This window comes from Vulpes lagopus, chromosome 3, assembly GCF_018345385.1.
Source record: "Vulpes lagopus strain Blue_001 chromosome 3, ASM1834538v1, whole genome shotgun sequence".
In the NCBI taxonomy this organism is placed as follows: Eukaryota; Metazoa; Chordata; class Mammalia; order Carnivora; family Canidae; genus Vulpes; species Vulpes lagopus.
In genome coordinates, this window is record NC_054826.1 from 84,057,367 (window position 1) to 84,074,911 (window position 17,545).

Here is a 17,545-nt window from a genome sequence, read left to right on the forward strand (position 1 = left end):
TATTTTAAAAATAAGAAATGTTCCTTCCCTTTATGTAATTACTCAGAGTATCATGCAAGTGTTCCATTTTCTTTATAGAATACATTCAAAGAACACAAAGGAGAGACACATAAGTTCATATGGGAGAAAAAAATTGGTGCCAAATCCCCCCCCCCCACTATATTTCCTACAGATACCAACTTATGTAAAAGAAAGGGGTAGGCCAATTTAATTTTGACTTTAATAGTGCCAGTTAATTTAAATAAAGGAGACAGTATTAGTAGGTCAAGATCTCTGACTCCCTATCAAATACCAAGAATTAACACTTGAATGAAATGAATCTAGTTCAGAACTACAAGAAGTTGATGCTGCTCATTCTATATAAACTTTGTCTTTTAATATAGTATACTTAATATATATTTAAAAAGAAACTATACATTTACTACAGGCATAAAAGAAAATAATCAATGAAGATAAAAAATGAGAAAATTCAGCTCAAATTCAAATATCTTGGATATCATAAAAATTGAAACTACTGGAAGTGGCAAAAAGCAGAAAATTGCAGCTAAGAAACAGAAGACGATAAAATAGTTCTCAATATCTCCTTAGAGTACTATATCAAAGTAAGATATCCATTCATCCCTCAAAATACATTCTTTTTTTTGTTTGTTTTTAATTTATTTATTCATGAGAGACGCAGAGAAAGAGAGAGGCAGAGACACAGGCAGAGGGAGAAGCAGGCTCCATGCAGGGAGCCCGACGTGGGACTTGATCCCAGGTGTCCAGGATCACGCCCCGGGCGGAAGGCTGCACCAAACCGCTGAGCCACCTGGACTGCCCTCAAAATACATTCTTAAAGAATATTAAGAATCTTAATAACTAAATGCGATACTTTTTTAATTTGAAAATGTTTCTAGTCATTTTCTCAGACATCCTCAAATACACAAGAATGCTGTCCTTCCCTTGGCTCTCCAATATTCTTGGTTTTGCTTTAAGTACCACAGATGGAATCAAGAGTACGTATTTTGATGATGTCTCTCAATGCACAGGAAGAACACTGCTTAACAAGTATTTAGGGTAACAGGTCTTCAGAGAAACCACTTTTTATCATTTTAATACACCTAGATTCTTCTTCAAGGTTAGCAGGCCTATTGGTTGTCTTGTTTATGATCACATGGTCTGAGAGCTAGGAGAGAAATGTAAGCTAAGCAGTGGGCCTTCAAACAAAATGACTGGTAACTCTGGATTCAAGCAGTAATAGAGTTCTATGAGAATGTCTGAAGAAAACCAGGTAGTTTGGATTATTGATAAAAACTGTGCTGCCTTTAGCCTGGGGCCTGATCCTGGAGACCTGGGATCGAGTCCCATGTCAGGCTCCCTGCGTGGAGCCTGCTTCTCCTTCTGCCTGTGTCTCTGCCTCCGTGTGTGTGTGTCTCATGAATAAATAAATAAAATCTTAAAAAAAAGAAAAAAAAAGTGCTGCCTTTAATTGGACGTTATCTTTAAAAAATCACGATCACAAGAAAGTAATTGGCCTCTTTGTGACCAAAGGGAATATAGTTTGCCAGGGCACAATGAAAAGATAACTAAATATTTCCATTTAAAAACAAATATTGAAAAACTAAGAAAAACAAATATTGAAACAAAAATTAAAACAAATACTGATTTAGAAAATTAAGTCTGATAGTAATTAGACCATATTTTTCAATGATCAATTAATGCACTGTCAGGAATGCATGAAATCTAGACAAGTATCTCATCAGGTATTTAACTAAAAGTATTGAGGAAAATATTTTGAAAGTATATATTTGGTGTACTTGAGAATACCTCTACTGAAATCACCTAATATTCAACTAATGGAACAAACATGAAAGAACAGAAGCATGAGCAACTCATTTAACTTATGTCTGCTCCCTGACCTGTATAAAATGAAGGAGCTGGATCCCTAAAGTAAAAAAATTATATGAAAACTCTGTGACTGAAAGTATGCATGAGGGCTTATTCATTTGGTAAATACTTCTTAGGTACTATTTATGTGACAGATTGTGTACTAGGCACTGAGTATTTAGGAATGAATACAACATGGCTCCTTCCCACAAGGAACTTAGCATGGAACACAGAAGACAACACTAAGCAGAAATGGCAAAATTAACAATACAAACCTTCTGAACCTTCTGAAAGCAGCAGCCACATAGATATTGGAATTTTAAAAATGTGTTCAATTTAAATATTCATACAAAGCTAGAAGGAACCATTCAGAGACCATAATATACTTGCTCTCACCAGAGAAAAACAGAGAAAAACAGCTTTCTGATTTTTGTTTGGATGTGTTGGCAAATCATCTTAGCAATGATAAAAACGGAAAAGAATTGTTTTTTTTTTTTGTTTTTTTTTAAGAATTGTTAATCAATCAGATATAAGAAACCAAAATGGTTCTGTTGCCCACATTAATCCACATTTTGGTTCTTCTTAAACCCAACCAAACCACCTTCAAAGAAATATTATCAGTGTGTATCAATACATACCCCAAAAGACATAACTTCAGAGATTTAAAAAAATAATTACATGCAGAATAAAAGTTTTTTAAAAATAATTTCATAAGCAAAACCAAACTGACATTAAAAAGCTCAATCTGAAATATATATACAAATTATAAAAAAATTATAAAATCTAAGAACCAACCATTAATTTAGATAAAATATTAAAATCATCTGTATTTTGTTTTCTGTGACGATTAGACTCATTTAATAACAGCTGAACAATACGTACTTCATATCTTGTCTATTTATATATAAACAGTTAATATATGTCACATACTAGTCAGGTTTTAAAAACCTCACATCTAAAGTAGAAATTTAAGCTATCTTAGCAAGGAGAAAAATTTTCCCCCTTAGTCGTTAGAGTAAAAAGGTATAGAATATAAAGCATAATGTTGTAATAGGAAAAAAGACCAACTCATATGAAAAGCAGTAATAGTTATTAAATTATAAACTTTATAAGCTATTTGATCGATATTTGCCTAGTATATGAATTTTCCATAATAGTTTCAATTTACACACATATTTTCAATCTGAGAGAATACCTAAAGCAAAATTTAGGACTCACTGAACATAATTTAATGCTTTCTGTCATGTTAAGATATAACAAAAATAAAAGCATTATATTGTTGAAAAAAATAAAATTCTAAGCATGCCATTAACATTTCATATTTCCAATTCATATAACCACTTAATATTAAGTCCACATCAAAGACACAGGAATGATGTTCATCATAATAAAGAATATAACAGAATGACAATTAACTTGAATTTTATAGCATAATCATATTTAATATTTGACACAGCAGCCCAAGAGCATGGTGTAGTAATTGTATCAATTATTTTTCCTGAAGATTTTAACTCTGTAAAATGAAACAAAGGTATAGGTCTTTAGGCAGAGGTAATATGTAATGTTAAGAACACATCATAAAGCATTACACCAGGCTTATTTATAGAGATCACTGCAAATGGTTAACAACCGTGGCATTCACTGCATTTTGTGATGCAAATACTGACTTTTAAAAGTACCTGAAAAGTTTATTTTATTAACAGTTGTTAAGTTTAGGGGATTGGTACTTATACACAGTTAGACAAAGATACTGATGTACCTACCAATCTACAAAACCACCCAATGGAACAGGTCCACATTTACATTTTACATTAAATGTACCTGCCAATATACAAGAACTACTGAATGGAACAGGTTCAGTTTGGGAAACACTCTAAGTTGAATTCACAAAGAAAGCAAGCCCATCTAAGTGCAAAAATACCCAAGCTATTAATCTTTTTTCATGAAGGAAGTATTTATTTTCACTTGCACTGAAAAACTACAGTCTACTTAGAAGTCGTATTTTTAAAGTACAAATTATTATGTTCATTTTACTCACTGCTTTGTCTCTACAGTTAGAGGACTGCCTGACACAAAGCATCTGCATTGTGCATCTGCACAAGAACTTTTCACATGAATGGTAACAGCCATTTGCCATAGTACTTTTTAATTTTATTGTGCTTTCGAGTAAGCTGGGGAACTGTGACAAAGGGTTAGGGATAATGAGAGTTTGGAAAACATGACAGTGAGGTAACAAGAAAAAAAGAATGGGACACAAGAGGAAAAGCATGCAAAGGGAATTGGAATTATTTAGTTAAAAGAATAGGGTGATGTTCCTTCCTTGCCCTCTAAAACAAGTTTGCAGATATTCACTTGGAAACCACTGTCAAATGGTCTTTATAGTTAACTTTCACACTATAGCAATAAAAAGACAAGTTCCTAGAATACTTTCCTTTCCTTTCTATCATTACCAGAATAATTATTTCAAAGAACAGAAACAGAAAAACTATGTATTCTTTAATCAACATTCCTAAGTCCAATGGCATACACAACGAAAAGTATGATAGGGATCAGATTACATAGGAAGTAAAAGAAGAAAAAAAAAAGTAAGGATGTACAACATTCTGCAGATGGAAGGAACAGAGAAACTGAGCAGAAGTGACATAAAAATTCTTAAAGGGACAAAAGGAGACAGAATAGGAGAGTCACAGAGTAGAAGTATCTCCAATCAGATTCATTCCAGTGTCTCACCTTCAACTCCATTTTGGCTACAAATTAGAGGAGATGGGCTATCCATACAACAAAAACGATATCATAAAAAAGAACTGACTACCATACTTACATTTAAAAATTAACTCAAAATGGATCAAAAACTTATGTATTAAAGACAAAACTATACGATTCTTAGGAAAAAAACCAGGGACATTTTCACAGCACTATATTTGGCGATGTTTTCTAGCATACAACACCAACAGCATGGACAACAAAGAAAAAAATAGATGAATTTGGACTTTATCAAAATTTAAAACTTTTACACATCAAAAGACACCATCAAGAGAGTGAAAAGACAACTCTGAGAGTTCACAGAATGGGAGAAAATATTTGCAAATTATGTATCAGAGAAAGGATTAGTAGATAGAACATATGAAAAACTCCTGCCACTCAACTGCACAATGAAAACAATTCAAAAATGGGCAAAGGGCTTGAACAGACATTTCCCCAAGGAAGACAAATAGCCAAAAAGTGCACAAAAAGATGTTCAATGTCACTAATCGTTATAAACACGAAAATCCAAACCAAATGAGATACCCATTAGGTTAGCTTAATAAACATTTTTTAAAAACAGAAAGTAACAAATGTTGGTGAGGACGTGGAAAAACTAGAACCACTATACAACTCTGGTAAGAATGTAAAATGGTATAGCCCTTCTGGAAAATGGTTGGACAGTTAGAAAATTAAACAGAGTTACCATATATAAAAGCATCAAGAGGCTCCAGTGAGAGAGCCAGGCCACAACTGTCCCAATCCCCCATTAGTCTCTATAATCTACAGGTGTCATTTTTATTATACACCATTCCCTTTTATTTAGATTAACTTCTGTTCTATTCTATTTTGTTGCCAGCAGGTCCAATTTAATTCAGTATTTGTTTCCTACTTACTATATACAGGCATATACTTTTCTCCATGTGGTAAGGGATATTAATAGAATGAATATGGAATTGGGATTTTTTTTCCCCATGTTTTAGAGTTAAATGCACTTTTGTAATGGGAAGTATTGTGGTGCAAGTAGAAAACTTGAACAATTAAAAAAAATGTACCCACAGTCCTAGGTATAGCTATATTCCAGAAGGTCAAATCCCTTTGGCTCCAAAAAAGAATTTCGAAAAATTCAGTATAAGAAAAGTGACTCAAATTAGGACTGGAAAAATAGGAACAAAATGTAAAGTAGTTAAAATGGATACCAGAAAGATAAAAGAAGAGCACAATTTTACAGAAGAAAACACACAGGCAAGAAGAGACAAAAGCGGATAATTGAGGAATGGCAGTAAAAGAAAATAAACAAGAAAAACAGTTGATGCTGTTGCAGCTGGAACACAAGTGAAAATTATCATGGAAGGAGCGATCAGCTGGGTAAAATACCCCTGAGAAAGCAAGTAACAAGAGTTCAGGAAATAAGGATGGAATTCAGCTAGATGGGGTCACTAGTGACAGGGAGGTGTGATAGGGGCAAAAGCCCTATTGGAATGGGTTTTCACAAAACGACAGGAGAGAAATTGGGTGACAAGTGTAAACTCAAAGATTTTTGCTAGGTGGCAAATGAAGCAAAAGAAATGACACAGTAGGAAAAAGCAGGGAAAGCTCAAGTGAGTTTTGAGATGAGAGAAATAACCACAGGTCCAGACATGGATGATTCAGAATAGAGTGAGAAATTGACAACAGAGAAGAAGAAAAGGGAGAATTTCTGGACCCGTGTCTCTGATTTAGGCAAGAAGGCATGAAATTTAGAAGACTGGCTTGAGGGCAGGCCCAGTGGCCCTGTGGTTTAGCCCCGCCTTCAGCCTGGGGTGTGACCCTGGAGACCAGGGATCTAGTCCCACGTCAGGCTCCCTGCATGGAGCCTGCTTCTCCCTCCCTCTCTCTCTCTCTCTCTCTCTCTCTCTCTCTCGATCTGTGTCTGTCATGAATAAATAAAATCTTTAAAAAAAAAAAAAAGACGACGATGACTGGCTTGAGATAGTATAGTAGCATGCTTGTTCACTGATGACTTCAAAGATGAGGCAGAGAATGTGGCAGCAGATGCTAGTAAGAAGGTAGATGTGGAAGCTATAGAAATCCTCCTCTCATTTCATTCTTTCAATGAGGTCATAAAGTAAGGTCACTAACTGCAAGTGAGGATGGGGAAGAGATGCTGATTAGTTGAGTAGCTAAGAAACAGGATGAAACAGTCTTTTGAGAGACTGAATGGAAGAGGGACATATCTTGGCCACTTGAAGTTCATAGTCACAAATTTATTTTTTTAACAAAGCTAAACTTATGCACAACTCATTTCTGTTATTAATCAAACATATTTTTAAAGATGTTATTAGAGAGAGAGAGCACAAGCAGGGAGGGAGAAGCAGACTCCCCGCTGAGCAGGGAGCCTGATGTGGGGCTCTACCCCAGGACCCTGGGACCATGACCTGAGCCAAAGGCAGATGCTCAACCAATGAGCCACCCAGGCACTCCCACAGTCATGAATTTGAAAGAAGTCAACATGGTTTTTTGCTTTCTTCAGCCAGGATCAGCTGCACAGGCCAGGAGTAAGAGTGTGAGACTGAAGCAGTGTTCTAGTGGTAAACCACTTCTTCATATCTTCAGTCCAAGAATAATATCCTGCATATGATATTGAACTTATGTACGCCAAACAAAGGAATAGATGTTTGTTAAAAAGCAGCTGAATGTTAGCATAAAAAATGGGTTTGAACCCATTTGTGAAAGCTTTTGATCACTCCCCCATCCCCATTCCCTCAAAAGAGAAGCCAATTTGCTTAGAGAAGTAAAGTATTTTTATAACAGATACATTTTTATTTCAAGTAATATACTTAAGTATATTTTATCTTATTTTCAGTTTCCTATAACTTATAAAATGGAACAGAACTTGTTACTTAGGAGTTTTACAGTTGAAATTTCAGTGTTGCTTTTCCATTTTTATTCGGGGTATCCTCTTAATGGAGCTGATGAACCTCAATATTAAAAAATTTTCTAATCAAATTCCCAACCCCTTGATTATGGAAAGCCAAACTGGAAACAGAAAAAACATATCAGCCTCAATACACAATACAGTACTGATGTATTATTAAATCCCAAGCCAAACAGTCTAGATAGCCAAAATACACTTAGCTATATCACTGAACAGGGATAAACCCAACATGCACAACAGAGATCATAGCAGTTGAATTTCAAAGTGTAACTTTCAAAAAATACCATCTCATATTTATGGCATGACTTAGAAACTTGAGAATGAAAGTGATCAATTAGGTAATGGTACTAAAAAATAAAAACTTCTATAAAATATTAACATCACTACGAGATAACAGAAAGCCTACTATAAAAAATTACTGAAGTACGATTATAACTTTTAAAAACATGAGCTATGTACCTTAAAAGACTAAAAGAGAACATACTATAATATTAATAGTTGTCTTTCTATTTTAATATATTTTGCCATTTTTCTTTTTTTTAAAAATTATTCTATTTTTTTTAAATTTTATTATTTATTTATGATAGTCATACAGAGAGAGAGAGAGGCAGAGACAAGGCAGAGACATGGCAGAGAGGTTTGGCAGAGGGAGAAGCAGGCTCCATGCTCCCGGGTCTCCAGGATCGCGCCCTGGGCCAAAGGCAGGCGCCAAACCACTGCGCCACCCAGGGATCCCTATTTTGCCATTTTTCTAGATTGAACGTTCTCTTTAGAAGAGTTGAAACAATTTATAAAAAAGCACTGACTTTTCTCCAACAAATCTACTTGTATTGGACAATAGTTGTATATTCGGGCACCTCATCTGAAAAATTCTATAGGAGTGTTATACATTTATAAGCCATTATATGGCTTAAGATCCAGAGTTCTGGCTATTTTCCAGAAAACTGGATGTAAGCCTATAATTTTTTTTTTTTTGTGGTGGTGGTAATAAAAAAAACAAATTGGCCCAAACACTATCTTTTGTGTAGCAAAAATTAACATTTTTCAGTTGGAAAATAGGGGTACAGATGAAAATTATATTAATGTAAATGTTTACACAGCACTTTAGAAAAAGGGAAAAATATAGAAATTACCAGAACAAGAGTATTTTTTAAAGAAAGATACTCTTAAGAAAAATGTCTTCACTAGAAAGTGACCTTTCAGATCAAACAAAATTCATATATATAGCTCCATATAAAATGTCCTAAATTGCTATAGTAATGAATGACTGCCACTGAAGATTAAACTATTTTCATGAACTTTCATGCATAAATCTTCATTTCTAATTTCATGACTCATAAGCGTAAATTCAAAGATCAAGCTGAAGATCCCCGGAATGATAGGCAACTTGTTGTAGAACTGATGAGGATTTGTTGCAGTCCTCATTAGATTAGATTCAGACATGAAGGAGCAGCAAAAATCATAATTATTGCTTATTCATCAATAAGAGACTGGTTATTACTGCAGAGAGAAATAAGAGTATTGTTCTATTGACTAAAAGAAAATTAACTGCTAATCTACAGTTTTCTCTCCGATGCTGGAGTGTGGAGAGATCCACTCTACAGGTCTTCATCAAGTTGGTCAGTTTTCTTCTTTGAAAGTTCAGACCATATAAATGCTTGAGGTATAAGAAGTAGATGGCATCCTTCTCAGTAACATAAGCTTGTTTTGTTGAACTAGGTCTCATTTGCTTTTCTATATTATTAAAAACCTGAAGGCCTCAATTTAAAGTCTTCCCCCTTATCCTACCCAACCCCCTACCAGTTTGAAAGCTAAAATATTGATATTCTCTCTCTACTCTCGAAAATCCACGTGTTCTAGGGTGAGATTAGTCAGTCTTCTCTTAGCAAACAGAAAGCTCTATCTTCCTTGCAGAATAATTTAATGAATGTCTCAATTCTTCCACCTACTAAACCTCTTTTCTGTTTAATGAGATAACAGAAAATAATCAAGCCCTGATAATGGTTCAAGTTGGAGAACAGTAAATTCTGTCACAAAATTTAAAGTATTTAATAAAGGCCATTAGAAAATAAACCAGCAGAGTAGGACTAAAGAACTGAAAGGAGAGGTAAAAGATGATGTGGCTTATCTATCTGTGGGCATTCATTACTCAGTAATTATTAATTTTCCTGATTCAATTTTTTCCTTCCTAATTTTAAACTAACATGTTCAACTTTTACAGTTACATTATAGGCATAAATGGAACTCCCTCTACATTTATATTAATAAGATCACTTAGTAAGATCAAAATGATTAAATATCAAAGACTGGGCAAAATATTCTTATAGCAGATATATCTGAGATATCAAGTATCTTCCTTTGAATATGATCATTAATAGCCAGCCCTTTAGGTGAGGAAAATCATGCACCACAGAGGCAGCTAAGAGCCAACAGACAAAAGAATAAATTACACATGAGGCTGAAACTGATTATTTGGCAAAGCTTATGCTCCAGGACAACACTTATGATAACAGTATTCTTAAAATTGAAAACTTTGTTAACTCTGCTGGTCAGAAATAATAAAGAACAGGTCCCAAACAAAACTTCTAAACGTTTCCTTTTGACTTAAATTGTTATTTTCTTCCAAGCATCAGAATGGATGAGAGCTGTACTTTTCTCTAAATAAGAAAGATTAGCCATGCTTCTAGAGCTTCCCATTGCCACAATAGGACAACATAAAATAGACTTTTAAGAAAAAGAGACTATACAGCTTTGTTAGGAAACAGACTTTGAGATGATGTTTTCTTAATAGCTTTCCAAATCACAGAATACAATTTAAATAAAAAGCATGGGAACTGTATTCCTCCTTGAAGACACAAGGCACACCATGAAACCACCACTTAAGATTCCTATGGTGAACTTTTCAAGGGCAACAACCCTATTATAGACTGTATTTCAAATATAATATCAAATACTCCAAAATGAATTGTTTTTTCTTAAAAGATCATCTAAGTGACCAGATCCTAAAATGGGCTTGCCAATTTTGGATAAAATTCAAATACTAAATTTCTCTGGGTAAGCCAAAGAAAACTTGTGTAAGAAAAGAATTTAAGCCATTGAACACAACCTAAAACCAAATCTTAGTCTTGCCTTTCATTCCTAGGATTACCAGCAGTCAGAAAGTACACTCTATTTTAGTTAAGCAGACTTGCTTAGACTTCTAACATATTGTCTCAAACGGACAAATTTCAGAGGCTTCTGAACAAGGCTGTAATATAAGAGCTGTTAATGAGGAAATAAAGGCCTCTTAAAATGGCTAAAGCTTATTAAGAAACTGCGACTCTAAAATCCCTGCCTACTAAAGGAAAGAAATATGACTTAAGATTACAGAGAAGAGGTTATTGTGGCAATGTAGTTGAAAATGCAAGAGCAAGAAGCCTAGTAGACATCAAGACGCTCTTTAAAAAAGATTTTTCTATCATTTCCCCAATAATATTGCCTCTGTTAATTTACATGTATAACATAAAAAGCAACTGTATGGATTTCAGTTTTCTAAACACTAAGGGTATCTTCTGAGTATTAAAAACAGTAAGTAGGAAGTCACTACGCGAGGCATTTACATGCTAAAATCTATGTATTTTTTTATATGGTACTATGACCTCAATTAGAATATTGATAATGTAATTTGTTAATTCAATTTTAAAATAGAAAATTATTTTATAAGTGTTTTCAGGTAGTAATCACTAGCTAAAACTCAAGTTACCTCACATTCCATCCGCAGTAATGCACCAAGTAAAGGACCTCTCCACCTTCGACATCAGAATCTTTAATACTAGCTTCATACATTTTTTGATTTTTCCCTCGTCCATACCGCACTTGGACTTTCATGCCTGGTGGATAGCATTCAAACTCCTCTTCCTCATTGTTGTCATCATCCTCTTCATCCTCTTCCTCCTCCTCCTCCTCCTCTTCTGCTTCTTCATCGTCTTCATCTTCCTCTTTATTCGTTTCATCTCTTGAAAGGTTTAAAAAATTGCAGTTAATAAAAGACACCTCATAAGCTTTTCAGTTCCAAACCACATAAAATGATAAAAATTGTGGCTGTGACTGCTCCGGGAACAGCAGGTTCTGTGTGTATGAAATTCTGAGTTTCAATGTAATGGTAAAAACTAAAACTGTATAAGATGACCATGGTTACAGAAAGATACATTTAGAGAAAATGAAGATTGAAAAATGCATTAAAAGAAAATTTCCAATAGCCAGAAGAATAGAAGTTGTGTAAGAAACTAGTAAGGGCGACTATATAACAACTTTTCCATGTTTATTATAAGTGTTTTACACAGAAGCGTTGACAAAAACAAAAATCATTACACCTCATAGCCATTTTCAGACTAAAAATTACTTTTATTCAAATATTTCCATCCTCAGGATGTTTAAAACAAAAACTTTTACTAGCCAACAGCTGGTCTTTCTTACTGAGTTCCAAAGGTGTTCCAACCAAAATTTTAAATGTTATGCTAACTGATATTTTACCTTTCACAGTAATATTTGACTAACTTCACTATCACATCAAGTTTTTTTTTCTACTCTAAACTTAGCTACAATTTCTTCTTTACTGCAAATTTATTGAAAGTCTTCTACTACCTTGAAAAAAAAAAAAAGTCTTCTACCAATTCTCTCAACTTTAAAGTTCCAATGAAATACGTATATGAGGCCAAATCCAAGTAACATGAAACCAAAAGTCAAATCATTCTAGAAGCAGCACTGCAACTATTTCAAAATTCTCAATATTTTGCGCTTTTTAAAACTGAGCATTTACAATCATTCTATATTAGTCAAAAATATGTACTAAACAAGTTGGAGAAAATCTTAAATTATAAATCTTTCCAAAGACTAGAATTATTTTTAAAAAATCTTCAATATGAAATTCAACTATATTTACTTCTAAGTTTTCATCTGTTGTGCACAGTATAAAAACTGTGTCTATACTTATTATAATTTTTCTCTCAAAAAGAATCCATCACTTTAAAGCTAACAAAGATCATAAAACAGAACCGCAAGACAGCTAAGTACGCTTTAAAAATTGATGAATATTTATATAAAAAGCTTTCTCTACTGTTAATGTTTTATATTCTTATATGCAAACTTCTTAGCAATAACATACTTTATTATCATTCCTAATTATGCAGTTGTGTAAGCAACAAAAATAATCTATAGTAATACTAGCAACACCAAAATGGTTTTTTATTCTCCTAGCTCTTTCCTTCTACATGGTGAGGCAGAAGGGATGAAGGGAAGCCTTGTGAAATTAAGTCTAAGTTTACAAAAGTAACAAATGCATTAGTTTTCTCTGAAATACATCACAAAGTCTACAAAATCTCAAGAATTATTTCTGTTTTTAAAGATTCATTTATATTCAAATGATTAGGTACTTAAAAATTAAGACCTAAACAAAATCAGATATAATCTGAGACAAAAAATAGGAACTCTATTATTAAAAATACATTAACATGTCTATAATGAAGAAATAATTGTTAGTAAGGCTAAAATGTCTAGGAAATTACCAGAAAAAGGTATTCTGGATGATAAATTATTATTAACAATTTTTAAATAAATGTTTATATATATATATATAAATGCTTAAGATATTTTGGGGGGAAGAGTATTACTTGTTTAAATCATAAGCTTATATCTCTGTGTATCAGGGAGAAAAGGAAGTGTATTCTAATGGCCACAACAAAATTAGAAATTTATCATGCAACCAAGTATAATGAGAAAAGAGATTTATCATGTACCTCAGAATCATATAAGAGAAAAGAGATACAGAATAAAACGTCTTAAGATTTTTTAAATAAAAACAAACTCTAAAAACTATGTCATACATTATACAGTGCACTGAACACAACTGATAAATGCCAATAATAGCAAACACAACCCTACTTTAAAGTGGCAGCCAGGTCAATCTTTATTTTAATCTGGAATAAAACCCTAATACTCTGCAAAAATAAAGCAAACAAAAATTTAAAATAAAATTCTCACACTGAATATCAACCTCAGACACAAACCAAATGAAAAGCACTTAAGTAATATACTAAAGTATAAAAAAGCAAACAACACAATTACTATCAGGCAAATAAAATATTCTACTCCTTCCTCTAATAAATCAGTGGCAAAAATCAGAGGTAAATGCACTAAGCCAGATAGAACACAGAACAAAATATCCTTTGAAAGTATAAAATGTAGCCTGCATACAGAATTTAAAAATTAAATTTATATCACATCCACATGCACGCTGCATGCCATGTGTGTACCCACATATACACACACACACACACCTGTTTAAAGTTTATTGTTTAAAGAACTATACGCTGAGAAACCAAATGTATCAGTATTTTTCACCTGAATTCACGAAGAAATATCAAATTTTCCCAGTTTAATGACACACTCCTTACAATGAAACAAAAGTTTTTTTAAATCTATAATTTGTTAATAACTACTATAGGCCAGGCACTGAACCTGGCATTTCATCTGAACTAACTTATTTATCTCCTACACCTGGACTATGAGAAAAGGACATGGAAAGTTCCTGGTAGTAGCTAATTTCTTAGAAAAAGTTTACATGCTAGAGAAATACATAAGATTCTTTATAACTGTAAAAATTTTCTATTGCACTTACCTAATAAAATTCAGAAATCAATCTTGGACATTCCCAACACATAATAATTCTAAAGAATATCTACCAAATTAGGGCAGTCACACCAGGAAGATTTCAGTTTGTGGTATGATACATTTATAAATATATGTAGTAAATTAAAGAGTATATATATTTGAAGAACTTTTTAAAACCTATAATATATAGTTTATACTATAAAATAAGCTGAAACACCAACTTGAAAATTTAATTAGTAACAAAAAGAAAAATAGGCTTGTCACAGTGCCTCCTACACAGTAAATATTCCAGAAATATATGCAGATTTAAAATCAGATTTTTAGGCAAAAAGCTGAATCTTATTAAGTTTCTTAAGAGTTGAAATGGTCTCCAGTAGCAGCAGCGAGGAGTACTTCAAAAACACATGTGCACAAAAAAACTACAACCAAGTATAATGAGAAAACATACTATATTCATCTACACCCAGGTTTTTCCTTCCATGTTTATCTGCATGCTGCAGCCAAAATTTCAGAAGACTCTAAAATGATCAAGAGATTTTAGGCAAAAAGCTAAGTACTTACTAAGTTTCTTAATAGCTGAAATAATCTCCAATTAGTAGTTAGGAGTATCTGATACACACATTTGTACAAAAAGATATTTAACCAAGTACACTAAACAAACATCTTTCACTATATTCAGGAAGCATATTTTGCTTCCCGTCCCTTGCTTGTCCGCTTGCTGTGGCCAAATTTCAGAAAAATACTAAAATGATCAAAAACATTTGGTTGTACTTATTTAAATGGACCATTAACAATGGAGATGTTTAGGTTTTCTAAACCTCAGAAATAAGACCAGATGCCAAAATTCACCTACAAAATCCAGGGATCCAGTGGCAGTGCATAAATTACATTGCTAAATAAGTAAGTTCATCATTCCAAACTAACCAAAACAAGTAATTGCTACTGTCACATTAAACACAATATAACAATCTTGGCCTTTTGAAACTATTAGCACTTTTCCATTTTTACTTTTTGCTTAAGAAATTAATACATCTCTTAAAATCTAGAACCAACATACCATCTACAAAACATTACAGAAAGCCATCTTCCCAAATTTCTATTATCTGGTTATTCAGCAGAGCTTAATGTAGTAAGAAGTCCTTTTTTTCTAGCTCAAAATTTCATAAATTTCCATGATGAGAGCAAGAACAATGGATCAAACCTTTTGCTACAAATTTGCATTAGCAGGGTCTCTGAAGGAGGCAAAAGGTACTTACAAAAAAATGCAAACCACTCAATAATCCTATATTTTGTCAAATTTAGATTCAAACATACACACACAAAGAGCAAATTACAAGAATTCATTCAGCCAAAATGCATCTTAACCAAAAACAAATTTCTTACCCAGATTTTGCTTTTTCTTCTTCAGCTTCTACCTTTATGCTGAGGGATTCATCCATCCCAGTTGTCTCCTCATCTTTATCCTCCAGATTTTCATTTTCTTCTGTTTTTTTCATGTTAAGTTCTTTTTCCTGATCAGATTGTGTAGGTATAGATTCTAATAAATTCTTTTTACTTCCCTAGAAAAAGATCAGAGGAACTAAACCAACAAAAAGTATAAAATGCCAACCTAATTCCATGATCTAATTGTTACCAAAAGGAGGTAACAACCAATACTAACTTTGAGAAAGGTAGTAGTTATTTTATGAAACTCCTGTAATTTCTAAAATACTAAGCAAAAATAGCTAACAGCTAATTTTAAATTAAAAAGTAGCACTTAATAAAGAAAATACACAAAAAATAAAATATAACATTTTACGATAAATTAGCTATGAAAACTTTACAGATGATGTAGAAAATGTATCAAAGAAGGCATAGCACTATTAACAGTATCTGATTTACCAGAGAGGGCTTAATATTTTCCTTTCTTTCAATATCATCATCAGTAGGTTTTTCTTCTTTTGGTATTATATTTTCCTCATCTTCAATCTTTATTTCTTTGATTTCTGGTTCATTTTCTTCCTTAACTTTTATTTCTTTTACATTTTCACACTCCTTACATGGCTTGTTAACAACTTTCTCTGGCAATGCCATCTGGAATTCAATATTGGCCGACCTACAGTACTCCTCGAAACCATATAAGTATCTGGAAACATGAAGAGAAATTACATTTGGGAAAACATTTCAAAATACTGCTATAGAGTTATGGTTTTTAAAATGTGTTTATTTAAGTTCTCAGATACTGAGCCACATTAATATTCTCATTTATTATAGTTCAGTTCTTCCCAATCTTTTTAAATCAAATCAAAACATTTTTCAAAAAAAAAAAGTCATTTAAAAAACTATACCAGGGGGAATCCCTGGGTGGCGCAGCGGTTTGGCGCCTGCCTTTGGCCCAGGGCGCGATCCTGGAGATCCAGGATCGAATCCCATGTCGGGCTCCCGGTGCATGAAGCCTGCTTCTCCCTCTGCCTGTGTCTCTGCCTCTCTCTCTCTCTCTGTGTGTGTGTGACTATCATTAAAAAAAAAAAAAAAAAAAACAACAACAACAAAAAAACTATACTAGGGGCACCTGGTGGTATAGTCCATTGAGCATCAGACTCTTGGTTTCAGCTCAGGTCTTGATCTCAGGGTCATGAGACCAAGCCCCATGTTGGGCTCCATGCTCAGCTCAGAGTCTTAAGATTCTCTCTTCCTCTCCCTCTGCCTATCCCCTCACCCTTTGCTCTCTCTCAAATAAATAAATCTTAAAAAAAAAAAACTACACTAAAAGTAAAAAGATAATCAGAATGTTAAATATTGTAACTGTAACAATAGTAGTTATTAAAGGTATTAGCATCAATGGGACACTTCTTCCACGCCAAGCACTAGTCCTTTTCACGTGAAATTTCATTTAATTCAATGAGGCAAGTATTATTATTCCTTACAAACAAGGAAACAGAAGCTTAGGAGAATAAATAAATGGTCCCAGGGACATAAAAGCTAATAACTGGCAGAACCAGGATTCAACCCTTGACTTTTTAAGGGATTTTTTTTTTTTAAGATTTTATTTATTTATTCATGAGAGACCAAGAGAGAGACAGAGAGGCAGAGACACACAGGCAGAGGGAGAAGCAGGCTCCATGCAGGGAGCCTGACATGGGACTCAATCCCGGTTCTCCAGGATCACGCCCTGAGCTGAAGGTGGCGCTAAACCGCTGAGCCACCCAGGCTGCCCACACTTTGGCATTTTAAGCTCTACACAGTACTTTCCAAATTTACTTGGCCACAAAAACTTTCTTTATACAGTATCACATAGATCTAGTATTCGTATACTGTAGAGAATGCTATTATAAAGTGACTAGTCGAGTAAATTCTGATTTCTTCTTAGAAGAAATAATCAGCCTCACTTAT

At 33.5% G+C, this 17,545-nt stretch overlaps 1 protein-coding gene across 6 annotated transcripts in view; it reads right to left on the minus strand.

Moving 5' to 3' along the window:
- ARID4B (AT-rich interaction domain 4B) overlaps positions 1 to 17,545 on the minus strand; it is a 150,468-nt gene that overhangs the window by 30,942 nt on the left and 101,981 nt on the right. For 4 of the 6 annotated variants that reach the window (XR_005986736.1, XM_041747982.1, XM_041747981.1 and 1 more), the window contains exons 15-17: positions 16,055 to 16,298; positions 15,557 to 15,732; positions 11,268 to 11,519 (exon numbers count right to left, since the gene is read on the minus strand). Coding sequence is in view for 5 of the 6 variants with exons in the window: in XM_041747982.1 (XP_041603916.1) it covers positions 11,268 to 11,519; positions 15,557 to 15,732; positions 16,055 to 16,298 (672 nt within the window). In the remaining variant the exon portion in view is untranslated. The remainder of the gene's footprint in view (positions 1 to 11,267; positions 11,520 to 15,556; positions 15,733 to 16,054; positions 16,299 to 17,545) is intronic. The other 2 variants (XM_041747983.1, XM_041747984.1) reach the window with 2 other exon arrangements.